This window comes from Dicentrarchus labrax, unplaced genomic scaffold, assembly GCF_905237075.1.
Source record: "Dicentrarchus labrax unplaced genomic scaffold, dlabrax2021, whole genome shotgun sequence".
NCBI lineage: Eukaryota > Metazoa > Chordata > Actinopteri > Moronidae > Dicentrarchus > Dicentrarchus labrax.
This window is the reverse complement of record NW_026136719.1, coordinates 24,189,427-24,209,049: the sequence shown is the minus strand read 5'-3', so window position 1 is coordinate 24,209,049 and position 19,623 is coordinate 24,189,427. Positions and strand designations below refer to the sequence as shown.

General features: G+C 39.4%; 1 protein-coding gene across 3 annotated transcripts in view; it reads right to left on the bottom strand.

The window, feature by feature from the left end:
- Positions 1 to 289: 289 nt before the first annotated feature.
- The window catches only part of LOC127351190 (protein unc-13 homolog C), a 100,359-nt gene continuing 81,025 nt past the window's right edge, over positions 290 to 19,623 (bottom strand). For all 3 annotated transcript variants that reach the window (XM_051378487.1, XM_051378488.1, XM_051378489.1), the window contains 9 exons: positions 16,448 to 16,536; positions 15,958 to 16,095; positions 13,592 to 13,715; positions 13,013 to 13,072; positions 10,642 to 10,722; positions 7,731 to 7,878; positions 4,614 to 4,706; positions 2,943 to 3,102; positions 290 to 1,935 (listed from right to left, as the gene is read on the bottom strand). In XM_051378487.1, coding sequence (XP_051234447.1) covers positions 1,650 to 1,935; positions 2,943 to 3,102; positions 4,614 to 4,706; positions 7,731 to 7,878; positions 10,642 to 10,722; positions 13,013 to 13,072; positions 13,592 to 13,715; positions 15,958 to 16,095; positions 16,448 to 16,536 — 1,179 coding nt within the window. In that variant the 3' untranslated portion in view covers positions 290 to 1,649. The remainder of the gene's footprint in view (positions 1,936 to 2,942; positions 3,103 to 4,613; positions 4,707 to 7,730; positions 7,879 to 10,641; positions 10,723 to 13,012; positions 13,073 to 13,591; positions 13,716 to 15,957; positions 16,096 to 16,447; positions 16,537 to 19,623) is intronic.

The window sequence follows — 19,623 nt, the reverse complement described above, 5'->3', positions numbered from 1 at the left end:
TACAGTTCTATTCCCCCAACTAAAGCTATTTCAGATTTAACAGGACAGACCTGCATGCAAACGTTGTCCAATTGTTCCCCAAAACGGATGATTACGTCTGATTTTCATATTGCAGATATCAACACAAATGTGAGTAATCCAGTGCAGTCAGTTTGTATGAACAGCAGTTGACAGGTCAGTTACTTTAGTCACCTGAAGCTTCAATTATAAATAACCTCATAACTGATTCACACTTGTGCTGAGTGTTAAAGGGAGTCTTACTGGAGAATTGTTCAAAATGACCCAGATGTTTTAACACATTTGCACATACTTTATGCACATTGAAGAAAAGTAGACTTTTGTACAATATCTCACTAAATATATTTACATGACATACAATTCGCCATCAGTGCAATACATAGGAATGTTGCATATTTACCAAATGTTAGACTCTTTCCTTTATGAAGAAAAATAATTCCAATGACAGAAGCTGATATAACTAATGTGTAAAGTAACATGTGCAACTTTCATATTGGTTAACAGCTTCACAGGAAATAAAAAAAATAAAATCTTAGTACCACCCTATTAATAATCAAATATTAAGCATTGAAAAAGTAATAGATCACATGTACATATATATCTTCATACATGTAATGGATTGCTTTTGTACAAATATATTATATAACTTTGGCAGTTTATCAGGAACAAAGTTATCGGAAAAATAGGAAACAATAATATCAAACTGTCCGCAATGTCATGTAAGCTTGCCTTCCAAAGCTCATGTTCACAGTGGTCATTCAGAAAGGCTGGAAGCTGATGGCCAAAAAGAAAGAACAAAAAGCCAAAGAAAAAGAAAACATTTCCATCCTTTCTGCTAAGACTGTTAGCACTGGAGGCTGTCGTCATTGTTGTCATGGTTATAAAATTACAAACACCTATGAAGGTTTACATAGCAGTCATCGCCATTTAAAAAAACATGGTCTATTTTCAGGTCGACTTAAAATACAAACAGTTTGAAGGCAAGGGGACGGGACCCTGCTCGGTGGTCACTGTGGAATCATGGGAGAGACATGACCGAGAAGAGGACATGCACAACAGTGCTGTGTGGAACAACGTGAAGCCAAAAAACGAGGGTGCAAAATGAAAGACTTTGTAACAATCAAAACGCCACACAGTCAAAAAAATGACTTACACCGGACAAAATAATCGAGCAAATTTCAAACATACTAAGTTCACCATAATTCATATACGTTGGTTTTGTTATTTTTTTTCACTGGTTTGGCACTTTATTGGAACAAATCTCTGTTCAAAAAGACTAAATGTTGTACAAAAGGTATTTCATGTCTCGTTAACATAACTCGTAGAATATAGTACTTAATAGTAAGCATACGGTAAGTAAACACTTGTACATATTGTAGTTTTAAAATGAACATTCCAACAGATGTTTTACGCACATGCACAAAAACAAACAAACAAACACAACTCTCTCTCTCTCTCTCTCTCTCTATCTCTCTCTCTCGCTGTCTTCCTGCCTCGCCACATTTGGGCCTCCTTCACTTCTCTTTGGACAATCTCATCTCATTTTCTCTCAAGAAAAACTCTCTCCTTTTTTCTCTTTATCTCTCACTTAAGACAACACAACTCTTTAAATACTGCATTCTTGCTCCACATTACGACACCTCCTCTGACGACCGTGTGTCTGTCTTGAGACGCACAAACTCTTTGGCCACCTCGTCGTTGGTCCTTTGAGAGAGTATTCTCATGATGGTGAGGCCAGTTTCGTCCATGGAGACGCTCTTCATCAGGGGGTAGCAGGCGGAGCAGCTGCCCGTGTCCGCCAGCTCTCGGAGCTGGATGACCGTCATGCCAATGATGCGGTCCTCCCGGGCAAAGCAGTAGTCCTTTACTGAGATGTGCAGCTCATAGGCCTCCGGACCATGTTCATTACTTAGAACACTGAGAGAAATGATACAGAGAGATCAGAAAGGTTGAACTCAAGAATTCAGATATGTTCACATGATCCAAAATCAGTGATGTTTTACTTTTACTCGAGTGTAGCACTGCAGTATACAAACAGGAAATGATTTAACCTGCATGGATTATTAAAAATGTTGGGTTTATGATGACAGTTCAGATACTGCTAAGTAAGTTGTAATTTACTTTAGAGTATACTCTATTGACTTTGATGTATTTTTTTAATTATTTCCCAAACTTAATGAAAAACCCAAAGGCTCATTGTGTCTGATTGTACATGAGTACAACCCAATTGCTTTTTTGACACTGACATTCAGCTTTGTTCGCTGCTGAATATAATGTGTCAGTAAGAGTCTCTGGCTGACTTATTATATGTGTGGCTGTAATAAGACAATTCAGCCATGTTCTGGAAGTAAAATGAATGTTTCTATACAAATGAGCCATTATTCTGAGACAATTTTTTTTTTTAGGCTGTTTTCTAATTATCCATAGCAACTAAACGGCTTCTTTAAATTTAAAATGATAATCTATATGCAGGCGGCACTGGGTTTGCACTGATCACACTGGTGTTGCTACAACTCAGTCTAAGATCACTTTAGCTTTGTGACTTTAGTTGGATCAGCTCAGAGAACGAAGAGTGTGTCGAAAAGCCAACAGACTGCTACAGCTGTCACTTGACTTCCTTCAACAGTTTCAGTGCAATGAACACAGTGTTAAAGCAATTTTATTCACTACATAGAGCAGTTGTAAGGTATTATGTGGTACTGTATATACGTTTCTGGAGGCTCTTTTGTAATGTGCAGATAGCATACTGGATACTAGTTTGAAGGAATGGCAGCAAATACGGTACAGAATGTTGCAAACTATTTTAAAGGTTGTATGCAGGTAGGTAAAATTCTAAATAATAATAATAATAATAATAATAATAATAATAATAATAATAATCCCTCAAATTCTGTAACTAACGCAAAGGAAGCATGATTACTCACTATTGGAATGTTTCATTGTACTTTGGTGACCAGTTGTTATTCTTGGTCTTGGTGCTGAATTTGCGCTTCTTGTCAGCCAGATGTGGTCCCACGGCGTTGACCTCTACAAATGGTCGGAACATGGCGTTGGTTTGCCAGATGAGGTTGTTCACTGCGACCACTGAGAAATGCACAGAAAATAATATTCAGCAAAATTGTACGTATAGTTTGGGAGAAAGTAAAGGAAAACCCACAACACTAATGATCTTTTAAAAAAGGGTATTCCTGGCTCCATTTTCTACTTTTGGAAGTGTACATATCTTATTTCCACAGATAACTGGCTAAATGTAGAAAATGTCTTATTATGCTAAGATACTGTCAGAGCAAGTACAAAAGAATTTGATGGCACAAACATTTCCACTTATCTGGAACATTGATGGTAAACATCTTTGGATGTCAGTGCCAATGAATCTTTGCAGACTATTTTGCACTCTGACATGAAGGAGACAGGGATGCTGATTGGCACAGCGGCTTCAACAAACCATAGTGCAATATTTATTATTATTTATTTTTTGCATTCTGCATTTTCCTCTGTGGTGGTTGTCAAAGGTAATACTGGGAAACGCAGAAAGAACAGAATGGACAAGTATGGAAAAAAAACATGGAAAAGCTAAATTGCAGCTCTTCATCCTGTAATAATGGATTTTCCTTTAATAGAAACATCCATATATGACTGCCATAGTAACCACACAGGCAATCACACTGTCATGTTACTGTCGTCGGCTGATTACAGTGGAATGCCAGCTGTAGTGCATTCTGCTACTGCAGAAGAAAAAATCATTGTTTTATATAAATTTTTCTCCAACTTGCAATTTTTTTTAATATTTGCTGAAAATTTCACCATATTCAGACAGTAGTACATGAGACTGATAAAAATCTGATTCCTCTGGCTCCTCCCAGTGCTCCTAATGGCATTTGCAAGAATCCACTGCATCTAAAAGAAAACAATCAATCAGAGCCGAGAAAGATATTTGATTGCTGAGTCTCAATGCCAGGTCATCAAATACCGATGCTTTGGGTCGGTGGCTTGAAGATAATTGATTGTTGACTCTGATTCCCAGGTCCCGTCAGTATTTGACGAGCCTTCGTTCACGCACGGTGGATTCTTAAAGATACCATTAGGAGCACTACGAGGAGCCAGAGGAATCTGATTTTTTTTCATAGATTATCTGTCTCATGGTGGATCTATAGGAAAAGTCAGGGACCATCAAAGTCAGTGGGATTCATCTTCTGGAGAACATGAATACCTGTAGAAAAATTTCATAGCAATCAATGAAATAGTTGAGATATTTCAGTCTGGATCAAAGCGGCGAACAGACTGACAGATTGCCATGGAGACAAGTATGGCTAAAAAACATGACATTTTAATAAATACATAAGCAATTGACAGTATAAACCCAGTTGTGGCTGTGGTTTTCTGTATGATGGCTGTAATTACGTTATCAGCAATCTTTCAGACGTTAATTTATTTATTTTTTCTTTAATGCAAGCTCCAGGACTATAAAACAATGCAACTGCGCGTGGCCCAGCAGCACTAGAGATTACCACCATGAGCTGCCCATGGTGCGTCTTTGCAAGTGTGAATACATTTGAATAGAACAAAAAACAGGTCTGAGTATAGGAAAATCTCACCCTTCACGCTGACTTTGTGCTCTCCAGTGCCAGGGTGAGAGATGAGATTCACTTGCATCGACACCTCCCCCACCGATCCGTTGGATGACTGACCTGGACACACACCAAAACAACAACAGGAGAATTGGTAAGAGGCATAATGAAAATCAGAGAGAATGGAGGAGTGGCAGAAAGGGAGCCAGGGAGAGAAATAGAGAGATCAGGAAGCAAAAATAAAAGAGAGAGAGAGGGAGGATGAAAGGACGGGATCCAAAATTGTGGGTGCAGCTTTTTTTGTAGATGAGGCATCCAGAAATTGATCCAAAAAGTGGCGTACAAACACCTCCCTGTTTGTCAAAGCTAAAAAAACTAAACCCAAGAAAAACAGTGAGGGAGTAGACATGATTTCACCCCCATGGCAGCCCAGTAGCAAACACAGTCATGGTTTCCTTTAGCTTGAGGCTGAACAAGAAGAAGAAGAAGAAGAGAAAAAGACACATGAAATAATCTGCCAAGTTTGAAGGCCATGGAGGAGGCAGATGGTTTGAAGGGATCACTAAATAAATAATGTTCTACACAATGAAATTGTCAAACTGTTCAACTAGAAAGAAATACAAACAAAACAATGGATTTGACTGCATGCAGACAAGTGGAACAACAGCCGAGGTGAAGAGGGAACAAGAGTGAACAAAAATATCAAGTGTAATGGAGGAAATACCCTTTTGGGCATCACACCCTGCGCACTTACGTCACCATTATAGTTTCAATCACATAGGGACATGTTGTTGCCAGGAAACAATTAGAATTGATTGCTGACCATGTGTCTCACTTTGCCTGATAGAGGGAATCCTGCCCATTTCAGCTGCCACTACACTACAAACTGCCTTGTGTTTCACCCAGCCCGGGACAAACAGATGTTGAACACTGGAAAGCAAATGTGCCGGTGTAGTTGATGAAGGGGCATGTTGATCCAATAGCTAATCAATATGTGCCAAACATGCATTGCCCATTATAGCTGGTAATGAAGAAACAAGCCTCTTGATTTATTGTAATGATGCCCTGAGAGGCTGGGGGAGGGCTCCAAAACATTGCTGCTGCACAATTAAGCCCTGGACTTATGGGAAATTAACGGAGCAATGCCACAACACATTTCCTTCAGCTATCGGCTGAAATAATGCAATAAATAAAAATATAACTCTGTTTTTTTGCTTGGAATCAGAGACAGGGTGAGTCGGTTAGTGCCTTTAAACAGGCGTGCACACAGGAGACACTGGAATGGGGCAGTTTGAGGGACGTGGGAGAGCAGAGTGCAAATAAGATGAATGGTACATGAGGAAGATAAAGGAAAGCAGAAGTCGATAAAACAAAAGTGGCAGTGAGTAGGGTCAGCAGATTAAGTGAGGCAAATGCTAACAAAAGGAACAAACAGATAAGAAAGGTGAGTAGTAGGAATTAATTGTTTAAGAGTTGCGGTTGAATCCCCGTTGGGTTTTTTTTATACAAGCAACACACACAAAGTGACAAATCAACAGCAGATTACTTTATAAGGAGAACGCTGTGAAATATTCACAAAATTACCGCATGAAGAAAGATGTGTTCATTTTTGTCAATACTGTATTTACATTAAAGCTTAAGGCAGCTATACAGCTTCATCCTGCTTCCTAACAAACAGAAAGACACATGTATGCTTCAGGACGCACACTTGGCAGGAATAGACCAGTGCGTGCCGTGGTCTAAATGTGTCGCTGCCAGAGCACAGGGGTTTGTGATTAATGAAACAGTGTCCACCGTGCTACATGGAGCATCAGTACATCCCCACGCTGTTTACTGACCTAATGCACATCAAGCACCTCACTACCTCCACTTAGAGACATCACATTAGACCACCTCAGAAAGAGAGCGACAACATGGTGTGAACTCAGAGGCGGGAAGGGGACGGGATGAAGGAGGAAGGGGAGAAACACATTGAGCAATCTCAAAATAGCACACAGTGAAGCGCTGTGCGTCTATGCCCATCTGCCAGTCACTGAGAACGAGAGCGCTGGTTGGGCCTGCTGGCTGCCTGGCTGACTAGCTTTCTCCCATTGCCATTCTGTTTCCTGCTGCCTGCCTATGCAGTGTTCTGCAACACACTGAGGCAACCGGGAGCTTAAAGCTTCAACGCCCCACTGGACTGAATTCCCTCTCGAATCTGTCCGGACACCTGAAGGTATTTCCGCCTTGTTAAAGAGAGACGGGGAAAACAAAGTTCCATATAGAAACTGATGAATGAGGCAGCAACACATAAAAGTGGGTCGGTGATATCAGAGAGAGAGAGAGAGAGATGGAGAGAGAGACAGAGAAAGAGAGAGGATTTGTACATCCACAATACACATATATCTAATATATCATGACAGTGTTTTTATGTGTTTCTAATGAGAGAGAGAAAAAAGGAGCGTGGGAGCATTCAAGCCCTTCAGGGTATGGGGTGAGGAGGCCATAGATAACTTTGCTTATTTGTTTTTTTTCTTATTTATTCACAGTGAAAGAGACAAACGACTTATACAGTAAGGGGTATAAATGCAATTACTGCAATGTCCACTGCACATATAAGCCTAAAGAATATAAAGTGACGCAGAGATCCTCAGAACAAACATACTGTAATGTAAAGGAAGCTAAGACTGATGGGAAAACTGGAGATTTCAATGTGGTCACATTGTGTTCATTCAATTCTAAATACGAATAGAAGCAGCAAGTGATTTGGTGCTAACACAGCTTTCTCTCTTATTGTAAGCAGTATATGGTTATAGTCGTGAAATGTTGCAGACATGTAATGTACCAGATTTTATCAAGTTTAATTAGAATATGCTCATTAACTAGTGTCTGGAGAAGGTGCTAAAGTGCTGCTACATAATAGTAGCCACAGTTTTTTTTCACACCTTTCCAGCCACTTTTACTATCTAAATATCCTTTACCATCACTTGGTTGTTGTTTCTTTTTTACATTTCTTGCCTTTATAGCTTTCTTTTAGTCTGAACCTACCCATGTGAGACACTTTGTATGGTCACACAACAGCTCTTAACCCATAAGGTTTTCAGTATTTGAATGCTGAGGGTAATTCCACCCCATTAACCGTAACCTAACTGGCAAGCTCCTTACCTTGAGAGGTTTGGGTGCATATATATTTCTTGATCAAGGCATCTGTAGGTTGAGTGTAAAGGCTGAGAGCATATTTGAGGGACTTCATATCGGGGCTCTTTTCGAGGAAGGTTTTCTTCAGCCCATTTCCTCCAGCATGGAAGTATTGCTGCAAAATAAAAGGAAAGAGCAGCTCAGACATATGCTTTTGCAAGGTAAATGAAAAGATTGGAACAACTTGGATGATGGCAACCTCTTTTGAGTTTTTACAGGACAGCAGGTTACAGTTGCCTGTGAGAAAAGCCTAGGATTATATGGACAGTATACACTTTACAAGGAGGAGCAGACACATAAAGAGACCAGACAAGAGACAGCAGTAATAGCCACGTTTGTAGCTAATTACCATGCTTTTAAATCTGAAACCCATGCTTGGTTGGTTAATGCCCATTTGTGCTGATAAGCCTGATAGCTGAGGACAGACGAGCCTTTGCTTTCTTTTCAAATGTTGTCACCACTCCCACATGTGGAAGGTGGGAGGGTGGCCATGGACAGATCTTATTAAGAAAGGAGGCGTTGCTAAAAGGTGTGAAGATGAATATAAACTTGGAGGCACATTTCTAAACCCTATATAGCCTTTATTCTTTTGGGCTTGTTGTGTGTTTTGCTCGCTCTCCCCCATCATTATAGGGACAAAGGAGTTTGTGCTGGGGTGTTAGCGTGGAGTCTCTTGTCGTGAACTAAGTCAAAAAGCTGATACACTTCTACAGAAAAGAGAGGTGGTATCCACACATTCTATGGTCACAACATGTTCATTAGACAGAATGACATCCCTATAAGATGTTAGTGAATATTCTTTTACTTGTGTGACTGTGACTCAGCACAGTAGGAGGCACTGTTTTCTGCCTCGCTAATGTCTCATGAGTCACAAAATATGACCAACACATGCCTCTCATGAACTATACATAATCTGGCATGCAGGAGGTGAGTCATTGGAGTTTAGTGAAGTAAAAGATAACAAAATTGCATGCACTAAATAGGGAAACTACATATAATTAATCAAAAATGTAGCCTACAGAAAACATATTTTATAGATAAATTAATGAACATGTGAAAAAAAAATGATAATAATCTAGGTTGCTGCTTTTAAAAATGTCCCAACATTATACAGAAAGAATTAATTATTCAGTATTCATAAGTGTATGTGTGTATTCAATAGTTCTTATTTTATTTTTAGGGCAATTTTAAGGTATTGATAAAGTTTCATATTGTGGATATGCTATTATATATATATATATATTCTAATCACCTCAATATACAGAGAAGTTCACTCAAGGAAGGTGTTGCCTAATGATGGAGGATGCCCATAGTGTTACAGCTCAGCTGCAATGCTACATTCTCCAGCAGAATCATCCCTCAAGCACAAAATGTTCCCCTGCCTCTGGCAAAATTACCTGCCAACCTGCCATCATTCCTAAATGTATACCTTCCTTGTCTGGTTTCCTTTCTCCCATTCTTCCTTATATCCTTCCTTATTTCTTTAATTTATTCATTTGCTCCTCTTTTCTCCTTTGCTCCTATTTTCCATCATTTCCTTTTTTCTTTACCTCTCCTCTATCCTCGGGACATATCAGGGGTTTGAATCTTGTGACAAACCACGTGAGGTTACACTTGAGTGTAGTATGATAAATCTACATGAACAACTACTGTCATATCTTTTCCATACAGCATGTAATACATACAGTACATAAAACAGGTGATAGGGGGTGTTATATTTTTTGATACATTCTTGAAGAAAATAATCTATTCTGGAATACACAACATGTGTAGTTCATCCATATACACACTTATTTATATACAACAACAAAGCTGGATTTGGTGGGAAACAAACAGCTGTCTTTCTTCTACAATCACTCACAGGTCAGAGTTTACAGAAAGGAACAAATGGTCCATTATCTGGAATTAGTAAAACTGACTGTATCTTTGTCAAATATGCACTCCTATATGGGCCAGTGCATTTACCCATTATCCTAATCATTTGTTTTCAGCCATTAGTTCAGTTTGGATATGTTCTCATTGGAATACTGATGAAAAGAATTTCAGCAACACGATTGATCTAAACCTGCAGGTAGTTTCCTTGGAGACAGCAGAATCAATTAGTTTTCTCAGCACTTTATGATGCTGTGTTCCCCCAGTGGCACCTCACCATAACTCTCCTTTTGTCCCTGTAGAACAGAGGCTTGGTCTTGAAATTGTCTCATATGCCTTTACAACAAACAGTCATATGGTAGTAAATTAACAGCGCTGCATTTCAAGCTTAATTTTGTCATGTGTTTTTTAAAACTACAATGGTAATTTTCAAGCATGTTAAAAAGAACTTCGAATTGGGGTGCATTACCCTTTTGCAAATACATTGTTTTTCATTAAGAAAAATCAAGGAGATAGAAGCACTGTCAAAAAGTGGGGATTTAGAAAAATGCATACCAGCCCCCGTTATCAGGCTCTTTCGCTGTTGTCAGGTGACTGTGAAGATTAAATATTCTCCATGATGACATTGAAATTAGTTTAGATTTTTCCCATTTGAGATATAACATTACTGTAAATACACTTTTTCCAGCTTGTGAATATCCAAACGACATTTCTACTCTCCCAGTAAAATTACATTACGGCATATGTCTGCCAAACTTTAGATTTCTGCTTAAACCTGCCTAGATAAATCATAACAGGTGGATCAACAAAGTTCTAGCCCATAACGTCCCAAGCACACGTCCTGGCCTCCCAGTTTACAGCTTTGTTGATTTTCAAAATTCTCATTAAAGTCTGTTTGCAAATCTCTGTTCTGATAGGCCTTATGTGGCTCTCCTGACTTTTTTAAAGGTCAGGTTTAGCCATCCAAGTGTCTCTTCTGCAACAGTATAATCAACATAAAACTCACCTTGATGGTGGGAAGCACAAGGTCCATGGCTGCACACTGTCGTGGAGTCAGACTTCTGGCTTCCTCTCGAATGACATGCTCCTAGAGGGATATCAGATAAAGTCAAGATGTTTTTACAACATAATGTTAATGACCTTGGATGAGCCAAGGTACTCGTGATTGAGCGTTTGTTGTTTACAGAACAGCCCCCATTGCAGTCATTTAAACTGTGGAGTGTCTGATAAAGTTGAACCTTGCTGTCTTACACCAGCTCTAAAAATCTATTTTAATCAAGAAAAATGTTTTTTGTCAATTCAAATAGAAGTTTTCATGATTTGTGAATTGATGACAGCAAATCACTTATGGCACTGCCTTATTTCCCAGGTGTTTCCCATAGAGCATAGAAAAAATGGCATTAATGTTTTAACAAAATGGTGCTGTGAGGAAACTGTATCACAGACGCAAACCTTGCTACAAACATTGGTCCTGATCTACACAGTTTAATGTGTCATGCCCCACTTCGCAAAAGCACAAAAGTCTGGCAACCTTTGCATAACCACACTATAAGAGGCGTGTACAATGTGCAGCGCTGTGTTAATGCACATTCCATCCCTCAAATTACAGGCTGCAGATGGAACACAGTGATAGGTCTTTTGTATTCAGAATATGATATAGATTTAATCTACCACAAATCTGTTTTAAACAGATTCTAAAGAGCTGGTGTGAGATGAAAATACTTTCATCAACATCTGTGTTAAGATGCTGTCTGTTTCTTATGCCAAAATTTCACTGGGCCCTCTTGATTTGTATTGACTCAATTCCAGTAATCTCGCCAACCTTTGAAAACAATGTGATGGTAAGCCCCAAAATAATTAAAGGCTGCATGCAGGAAGAAATATTTATCTCTAATGACAACCCCATGATGCAGATGTATGGACACTGTGCTTGTTATTTTATGTTATTTGGAATCAGTGAATTTGTATTGCTCACATAGAATTTTCCCTCTTGATTTCCAATATTAAAAAGTGCAGAATTTTATTTTCTATAAAATAAATAAATCTTGCTACCATATTTAGGAGGGAAAGAAGATACAACAACAACAAATCCTTCTACATAACACATTTGCTTGGGCAGATAAGTGCAGCTCTGAAATGATCCTGGGATTTGTAAAGGTCAAAGGACATGACTGTCAAAGCTGTCCTGCACAGACCATTATTTGTTTCAGACAAACAACATATCAGCCCTAATAACTCTGCTGTTTCAATGAATCCATGCCATTACATGCACCAAGGGTCTATGTACTTACATATTCATTTAAGAGGTATTCATTTTGCATATTAGCTCCTGAAGTGAATTAGGCTACGCACATGGATTAACAACAAGAATGTAACTAATTTTAACTTAACAACCTAGCATGTCTCACAATTAATTTGACAAAAAAAAAAATTCACTCTGGAGAATATACACATACTGGACTACATGACAGAAAGTATCCAAAATCACAAATAACAAGAGGATGATACAGCAGACAGAACAGACAGAAACATCTGTGTACTGATGTACAGTACCCAAGTTCCCTCAAAGGACATCTGACACACACAACACACACCTAGCTGTTAAACATACCCATACAAATGAAGATAAACACACATTAAGTTCGCATCCCCTGTATGACTGAGCTAAAATATCACTCTGAGCTACTGTCATACCACAGCTGTTAGTGAAACTACAGTGCAACCACTGATAGATTCCAACGCCTCACTACACAGAGCTCGAGGGATTAAACATCCTCCGGTCACATCGGCAATTAGAAACCAGCCTGGCTATAGTGTTGCACTGATGCACTGCAAGCCTACAGTAGTTTACATGATCGACATAATCCATCTATCCAAATTTGTAGGTAAAGTAAATCCAAGTACACAATTGGTTGCTGCTGCTAACTGACTCTACTGGTATATTTCCATCCAAACAATTTTGGGTGAGTGTGGATGAGAGAAAAATGAACAGCTATTTTATATTTTTCTTGGCTTGTTATGATGTTATTCATATTCAAATTTAATTATATCAGGCAAGCTACATAAAATACTTTATTTTAAATGTTTTAATATGGATGAATATGCTCTGTAGTGAGTTTCTTGTAGTACATTTCATCTGTGTATTGTATTATCTATGATGTCAGATGTACTGTTCACAATATATTCCATAATGCATGCCCACCATAATTAGAGATCTCAGTCTATTTGTATATTTATATGTATAATGCATGTTTTACTGAGATGACAATGAGTAGGCTAAGCTTTGAGGAATCCCTTTGGAATCGGACAATATAATGTGTACACATATTGATTCTGTGTGCTTAGCAACACCCGCGTTGTGTTCATCTAAAAATTACCTTCAATTTGGACAGCTGTCCCAAGTCCTTGGCAGCATTGAAGATCATCTGAGCTCCTTGCTGTTAGAAAGATGGATATTTTTCCATTATGGCAAAATACACAAGGAAAATAAAGTTGTAAACACTCAATAGATAAATATAAAACAAATAATTATATGAGCAAACTAAGCAAAAGAAGATGAAAGTGCAACATTTGAAATGTGAGCTCATTACTGTCACTGTGTTTTAAAGGTGCACAAGTGGCAGATAAAGGAAATTGTTTAAAAACTGCCTGATATGATGGCCTTAACTGCACTTTTACGTTTTCACCGACGACAACAAAACAACAGTAAATAAAAATGTTTACCCAGCTCTTACAGAAGGATTAACAGTATGAAAAAATCACTCCATGTGTGTGAAGATTTAGAGGTGCCATGTTGTTTCATCTCCTGTACAGTAATTTGTGTTGTGAGATAGAGAGCTGAACAGATGGAGGAAATGAGAGAGAGACAGGTGGAAAGAGGAGGGAGGTGTAGGGCAGGCTGAGAGATGAAAAGAGTAACAGAAAAGGGAAAGAGACAGATAATTAATCAAACTCACACTCTGGTCATTCAGTGGAGGCAGAACAATTGTTCTCTCGATGGTGTTCAGCACAATTTTCCAAAGCTCTTTGAGGACTCGTTTCAGCACAGTCTTCTCACAAATCTTGGCAAATAACATCAAACTGTAAAGCGGCAAAAGAAGAGCATTTGTCAGGTCAACAGTGAGAATCACGGGTCTCACACTGAGCCAACACGGCTTAAGGCTGAAGTGATGACGTCCTCATAAATAATATGATTAATAAAGAACAACACCTGCGATTCACAGAATAAATGCAGCAGCTTTATGCTTTAATCTCAACCTATTGTGCAAGCAGGGTCTCAGAGACAGGAAGAAGGATTTGGCATTTCCATATCATTAAGAGGATTCCCTGTAATACCCCATTGGCCTCAATGTTTCTTTGACAAATGGTTGAGAGCAATTCCCAGAGCTCAGCCGAACCATATCATCGCTATGTGCCTTTCAAGAATGCCACAGAAGTAAATACAGTTCCTGGGTTGAGTTAATAGACATTCACAGATAATGCTGTTGGTGCTTTTTTCTTTTTTTTTTTTTTACTGAAAACAAATGTAAAATGGTAGTGATTATTATACCGCTGAAGCAATTTTATTTTTTATTAATTTAGCAAAACTAAATTGGAATTAGAAACGGAAATAAAATGGAATCAAAAATAAAAATGGAACCAAAAAAACTCCTTCAATCATTCAGTATGTAGTCCTGCTGTGCACAAAACCTTTGTGCTCTGTGTTATTTGTTAGTTACTGATCTGTCGAACACCAGTGACACTTTTGAGATAACTGGCAAATACAAGAAATGTTCTATTCATTTGTCTGTACAATATAAAAACTAATTTGTTCAGAAACATTATTGTTATAATGGCTTACTTGCCCATTCAGAGAGCCATCTATAATAATAATATTGGAAGGGGCAAAAATAAACACACACAGAAATAGTGAATAGAGCAACGTTTGAGCAACCGTGACAGAGAAGTTGTAGAGAAAAGGATGTCTATTCTACATTTTATTGTACAAAACTTTCTGTCAAGTCCCTTAGGTTGAACATGAAGCTGATCCTTGACCGGTACACATGGCTGGATTAACCTGTTAGGAACCCGAGGGAAAATATTTTGCTGTTGCTGCTTATAAGTACCTGTTGCTTCAACTTAAACAATAAAGTTCTTAAAACTATATTTTGCCACATGAGCCCTCTATAAGACAGGACCAACATCAGGTAGCAATGCAGGACTTGCCATAGTTGATATTGTCCTTTAGTGGTACTTAAGTGGTCCCTAACTCTTTACTATTAATCAAATAACCAAAATCAATTGACATGCAGTGGCTAGGGTCTCACAGGAGTTGTCCTATTTGTCTAGTTGGATAGTCCACCTTATCAAACAAGAACACGGTCTTTAGTTTGAAGACACCTGGGCATTTAAATGTCTAAAAACACTAGACCTATGTTACATATTTTGTTGAGTTATGTACTAATATTATCCCACATGTTTCCAATGATGTTGAAACCCACAGAAATCTGTAATTTTATTCAGGTAACGGTGCGTTTTATCAGTCACCTATCAATAGGGTCATATCCCCCTTTTGCATGTGTCATTGTTGTTGCTGTCAAACAGATGTTCATAAATTGACTTTTTATCTAATTTTAGGCAACATTTTTACAAAATGCAATATGCTCTTTAGATTTTTAAATAGTGGTTTTTAAATATATAATTTAACCAAATAAAGGATTTTATTTATTGGACGTCTTATCAAAGAAACAAGTTGAGCAAACATTATCGGCAGCTCGGCTCGCAGCCCCTTCGTGACGTCCAAGTTGAGAAAATATTATCGGCAGCTCGGCTCGCAGCCCCTTCGGGACGTCCTTTGTCCAATGAACGGCATTAGAGAAACACTGACTTTTATCTTTATTTGCTGTTTTTACTGGTTTTAATCACTGGATTTGTTTATTTTGGAGGGAAGGAGAACTCTGCAGATAATTCGGCTCCTGAATGAATGCTGAAGGAATCCTAACCGGTAGAAGCTGACTGCAATGACGGTGAACAACAACTCCCTTGATTAATAAGTATAATTTACAACTTTGTGGACTGCTGGTTGGTAGCCCACTGGCCAAGCTACTTTCTGTCCCATCTGCTTTTCATCACACCAGGCGAGTACATGTCCCCTGGCGAAATCCTATTCTGATGTAACCTTAAGGCCAAAACTTTATGGCGGTGGATGCCTGAACCTATTGACTTTTGAATTAATGTCTTTGGTTGGTTTGCAAAAGAGGGTGGCACTTATTGAAGACCAAAGTACAAAACCGCCTTACATGTTTTAAGGTTAAACTGTGATTTTCATTTAGTATATACCCACTTTTTATCCAGAAGGTCCATAAGAGGCCGGAGGACAGTCTCTGCATCCATGGCAGCGTTGCTCCCTTTGGCCGAACCTTTCATCTGAACCAGCTCCTGGTTCATCTGCTTCACACAGTCCTCGATCACAGGTTTGAAACTGTGTGATGAAAAACAACAATCCTTAAAATCCTTTGCTACTGCGTCCATATTTCAGGCTGTAGCAGTGAGGCAACGTTAAGAGGGTGCTAGCTCACTCTTGCTGGTCCTATTAGATGATTGAAAAGGTGTTTAGAGCAGGGGTGTCCTTTGTTATAGCTGAAATGTTTAGCAACTTGCTGTGTTTGCTAAGCATGGTGCACAGCAAGGGCTCCAGTCAATTATATTTTGAGTGCATGGCTGTCAATAACTAAGCAGTCGTGTAGTACAATTTCTTTGACAGAACAAGACATGAATGGAGACATTAACCTTAATGAAAATGATCCCACACATTGAGTCCCACTAATGCTCACCTGGAGCCAAATACTCCGCTGAGCTCATCCAGCACCGTGTTGAGTTTATTCTGCAGCTCCTTTAGCAGATCACTGGCCTCTGCATCCAGCTGTCAGTGGAAGACAGACAGTTACTACATCATTACACTCCATACACTATCCCCACACTGACTAGACCTCTGAATTTCTGCCTCAACTGGGGTGGGAGCGTTGGGGGGTTTGGGGGGGACGGCAGGCACAGAGGAATAACCTGCCTCGCTGGTGGCCTCCCACTCACTCTGCCTGCCATCTGTGCCAAGCGATGATCTGAATACAAATGGACGGCTCACCTCCGAGCGTTGCAATGATGACTGCTTGCCGAGTCATGAGACATGGTGTCAGCAAAGAAGCAGCCAGCTAGTGGTCTCACAAAAGGGAAAATTTTTATGCACTACTACGCAAGTTTCGGTGGAGACAGTATGCTGTCAGGCAGCCTCGACATTGTAACATCTCAGGGGAATAAAGCTTACTGTCATTTAGACATAAATCCAGATGTTCCGATACTTGAATTCCTCTGACTGACTTTTTATGTTCAGGAAGAAAATGGTTGCTGCAGGGGAATATATTGGTAATTTGTTTTTTGGCTATGAAAACTGAGAGTGCAACTTTTCTACATTTTGTCATACAGAAGTCGGTGACTATACTTTGCAATAAGCCTCTTAAACCCATCTACCATGTGCCTAAATATCTACAGTATGGTATACTGACAAATCAGACTTGCAATGAACACTTTCCAATACCTTCCCACACAAACACATTTGCAAAATTGATTCACAGCATGTATGTACCCATGCATGGCATGAATTGTGTTTCTGTGGAGCCATATTTATGCATGTGCATGTGATGGTTGTGCATGTTTGTGTTCATCTGTGGTATTGGGCATGTTCTGAGAAAATGCATGGATGGATATTGGATTTGTGCTGTGCTGTGTGTGTCTGTTAGTACATTTATGTGTCAGTAACTGCATATATGAGTGCATCTGTGTCACTGTTTGTCTGAGTGCTTATGAATTAGATTCGCCACATACAAATGTCCAAATATTGATGTTTTGGATGGGAGTGGAGAACACGTCGCTGAGGCTCAGTGCCTGAGATGGATGTGTGAGGCCAGGCACCGCACCACATGCATTACAGATCGTCATATTAGACCCGATAAGCTTAGCCATGGAGCCGCTCATCTCACACATTGTAATGCCGGATGGCTCAGCTGGGCAGCGGATGTGTAAACTACACCTTTTTATAAACATTGTTATTCTGCAGATGGGATAGATTTATATGTATGTGTGTGTGTTCACATGCGTATACGTTCAGCCTGCTGTCACCTCAATGAAAAGGATTGCAGCATGCAAGATTTTTCTGTCACAGAGAAAATTGCCCATAGAGGTTGGAGTTGTTATTTTACTGTCTGAGTAACGGATAACATCTTTTCAAGTGATAGCAGAAAAATACTGTAGGCCTTGGTCTTTTATCAGTTCCCCTTGGCCTGGGGAAAGTTTTAGACTGGGGCTCTAATCTTCAGCCTGGCAGTCTCTGAAATTGAGATTCTCTGTTTTTTTCAAGAACACCGAGTCTTAATGGGAATGCTGGCACAGGAAATTCACCTGGCTGTTAGATAAACCAAGACACCTGTCACCTCACGTGGGAAGAAAATTCCATTCTGACTCTCTGTGGTCCCCGATGCTTGAGTCAAATTTCTACCTGAAGACTGCAATCCTGTCAGACAGGCCCCAATTGAAAGGTAGCCGCAGACATTCCTTTGACTCACCAAGTATGGCGGTCTTGTCATTTGAAAATATCAAAGATTCAGCTTCTGAAATGTCAGGTTAAAGATAAAGTCTTGGATTCTCCCAGAAATGGGACATAATGTTGAGAATAAAATGCTGAAAGGTATTTACATAAATGCATACTGACTACTATGAATAGATCTGGTGTGTAATGTCTTTCATACCCAGAAACTTAAGTTGTCAATATACACCCAACAAAATTCTTATGCACATATTGTACTTTTCAATATGGTAATTAAACTTTATGCAATGGAAACATCAATTTTGGAATCTATGGAGCACCTGGCTCCTCCATGGCAGCTAGTTTCACTCAACACTAATGAACATCCAGAGTGTACAAACTCTCCCCTGGCTGACGGCCTATCAACAGCAGCCCAGCTTTGCTTCCCTTTGCCTGTTTCAACAATACAATATCTACTCACTGGCAGGCTGTTATTCTGAAACATACATTGTCCTAAACAGTGGCAAGTAAATAAAGGTTTAATAAACCACCATCTCTAAAGTGAGAAAACAAGGAAAAACAGGGCCGACACCCAAAATAAAGCCTGATACCAGTCTGGGGAGTTAGTCCATGATTATTCCATAAATGTGGGCACTGTAAGAGATTATTGCTAATCTCTGTTATTGGTAATGCTATGATAACAACTCTTGGTAATTACATTGGCTCTCTGGGAGTTAATTGCTGATAGGGAACTATTCCGTAACAAATAGGCTACTGTGCTGAGAGGAAACTAATGGAAAACTTTCACCTGAAATACACCTTGGCTGTATAATTAGTATTTAATAAAAATTACTTACAGCCCTTACAGATGAACTTAGTTGTCCATTAACAATGAATACTCATAATTCTACTTTCTGAAGGGATGTAAAGACTTCTGATGTCATTATTCTTCAAACAATAATGGCCTGGGAGTGATCCAGGTCTCGATCTGCTAACTGGTGGGAAGGTAGGAGCACCTCAGCTGAAGGCACAGCTGGAAAGATTTGTAAGTGTTTGAGAAGCTCATTAAACACGGTCTGGAAAAATCCTGTCTGAAGCATTTTGTGGCTGCAGCCTGGGGAATGGATAGAGATGATCAAAACCATAGCCAGCGACTTGGTGAGCATCTGACTCCGCTCTTTGCATCAAGAAAAAAAAGGGGGAACTACAAACTAAAATAAATATCGTTCTTCTAAATTAGCCATGGATAGAAAAGTGGTGGACAAGAAAAAAAAGCAAGCTAAAAATAAAGATGGGATCGGGTGGGTTGAGCCACTATCCCCAGAGCGCCTGGGATGGTGAGCTTGAGCAGCCTGTCCAGAGGCGTGATGGGTAATTCAGATTCCGTATGCTCTGTGGCACATGCTGCTGGAGGGGTTGGGGGGGTGGGGTGAG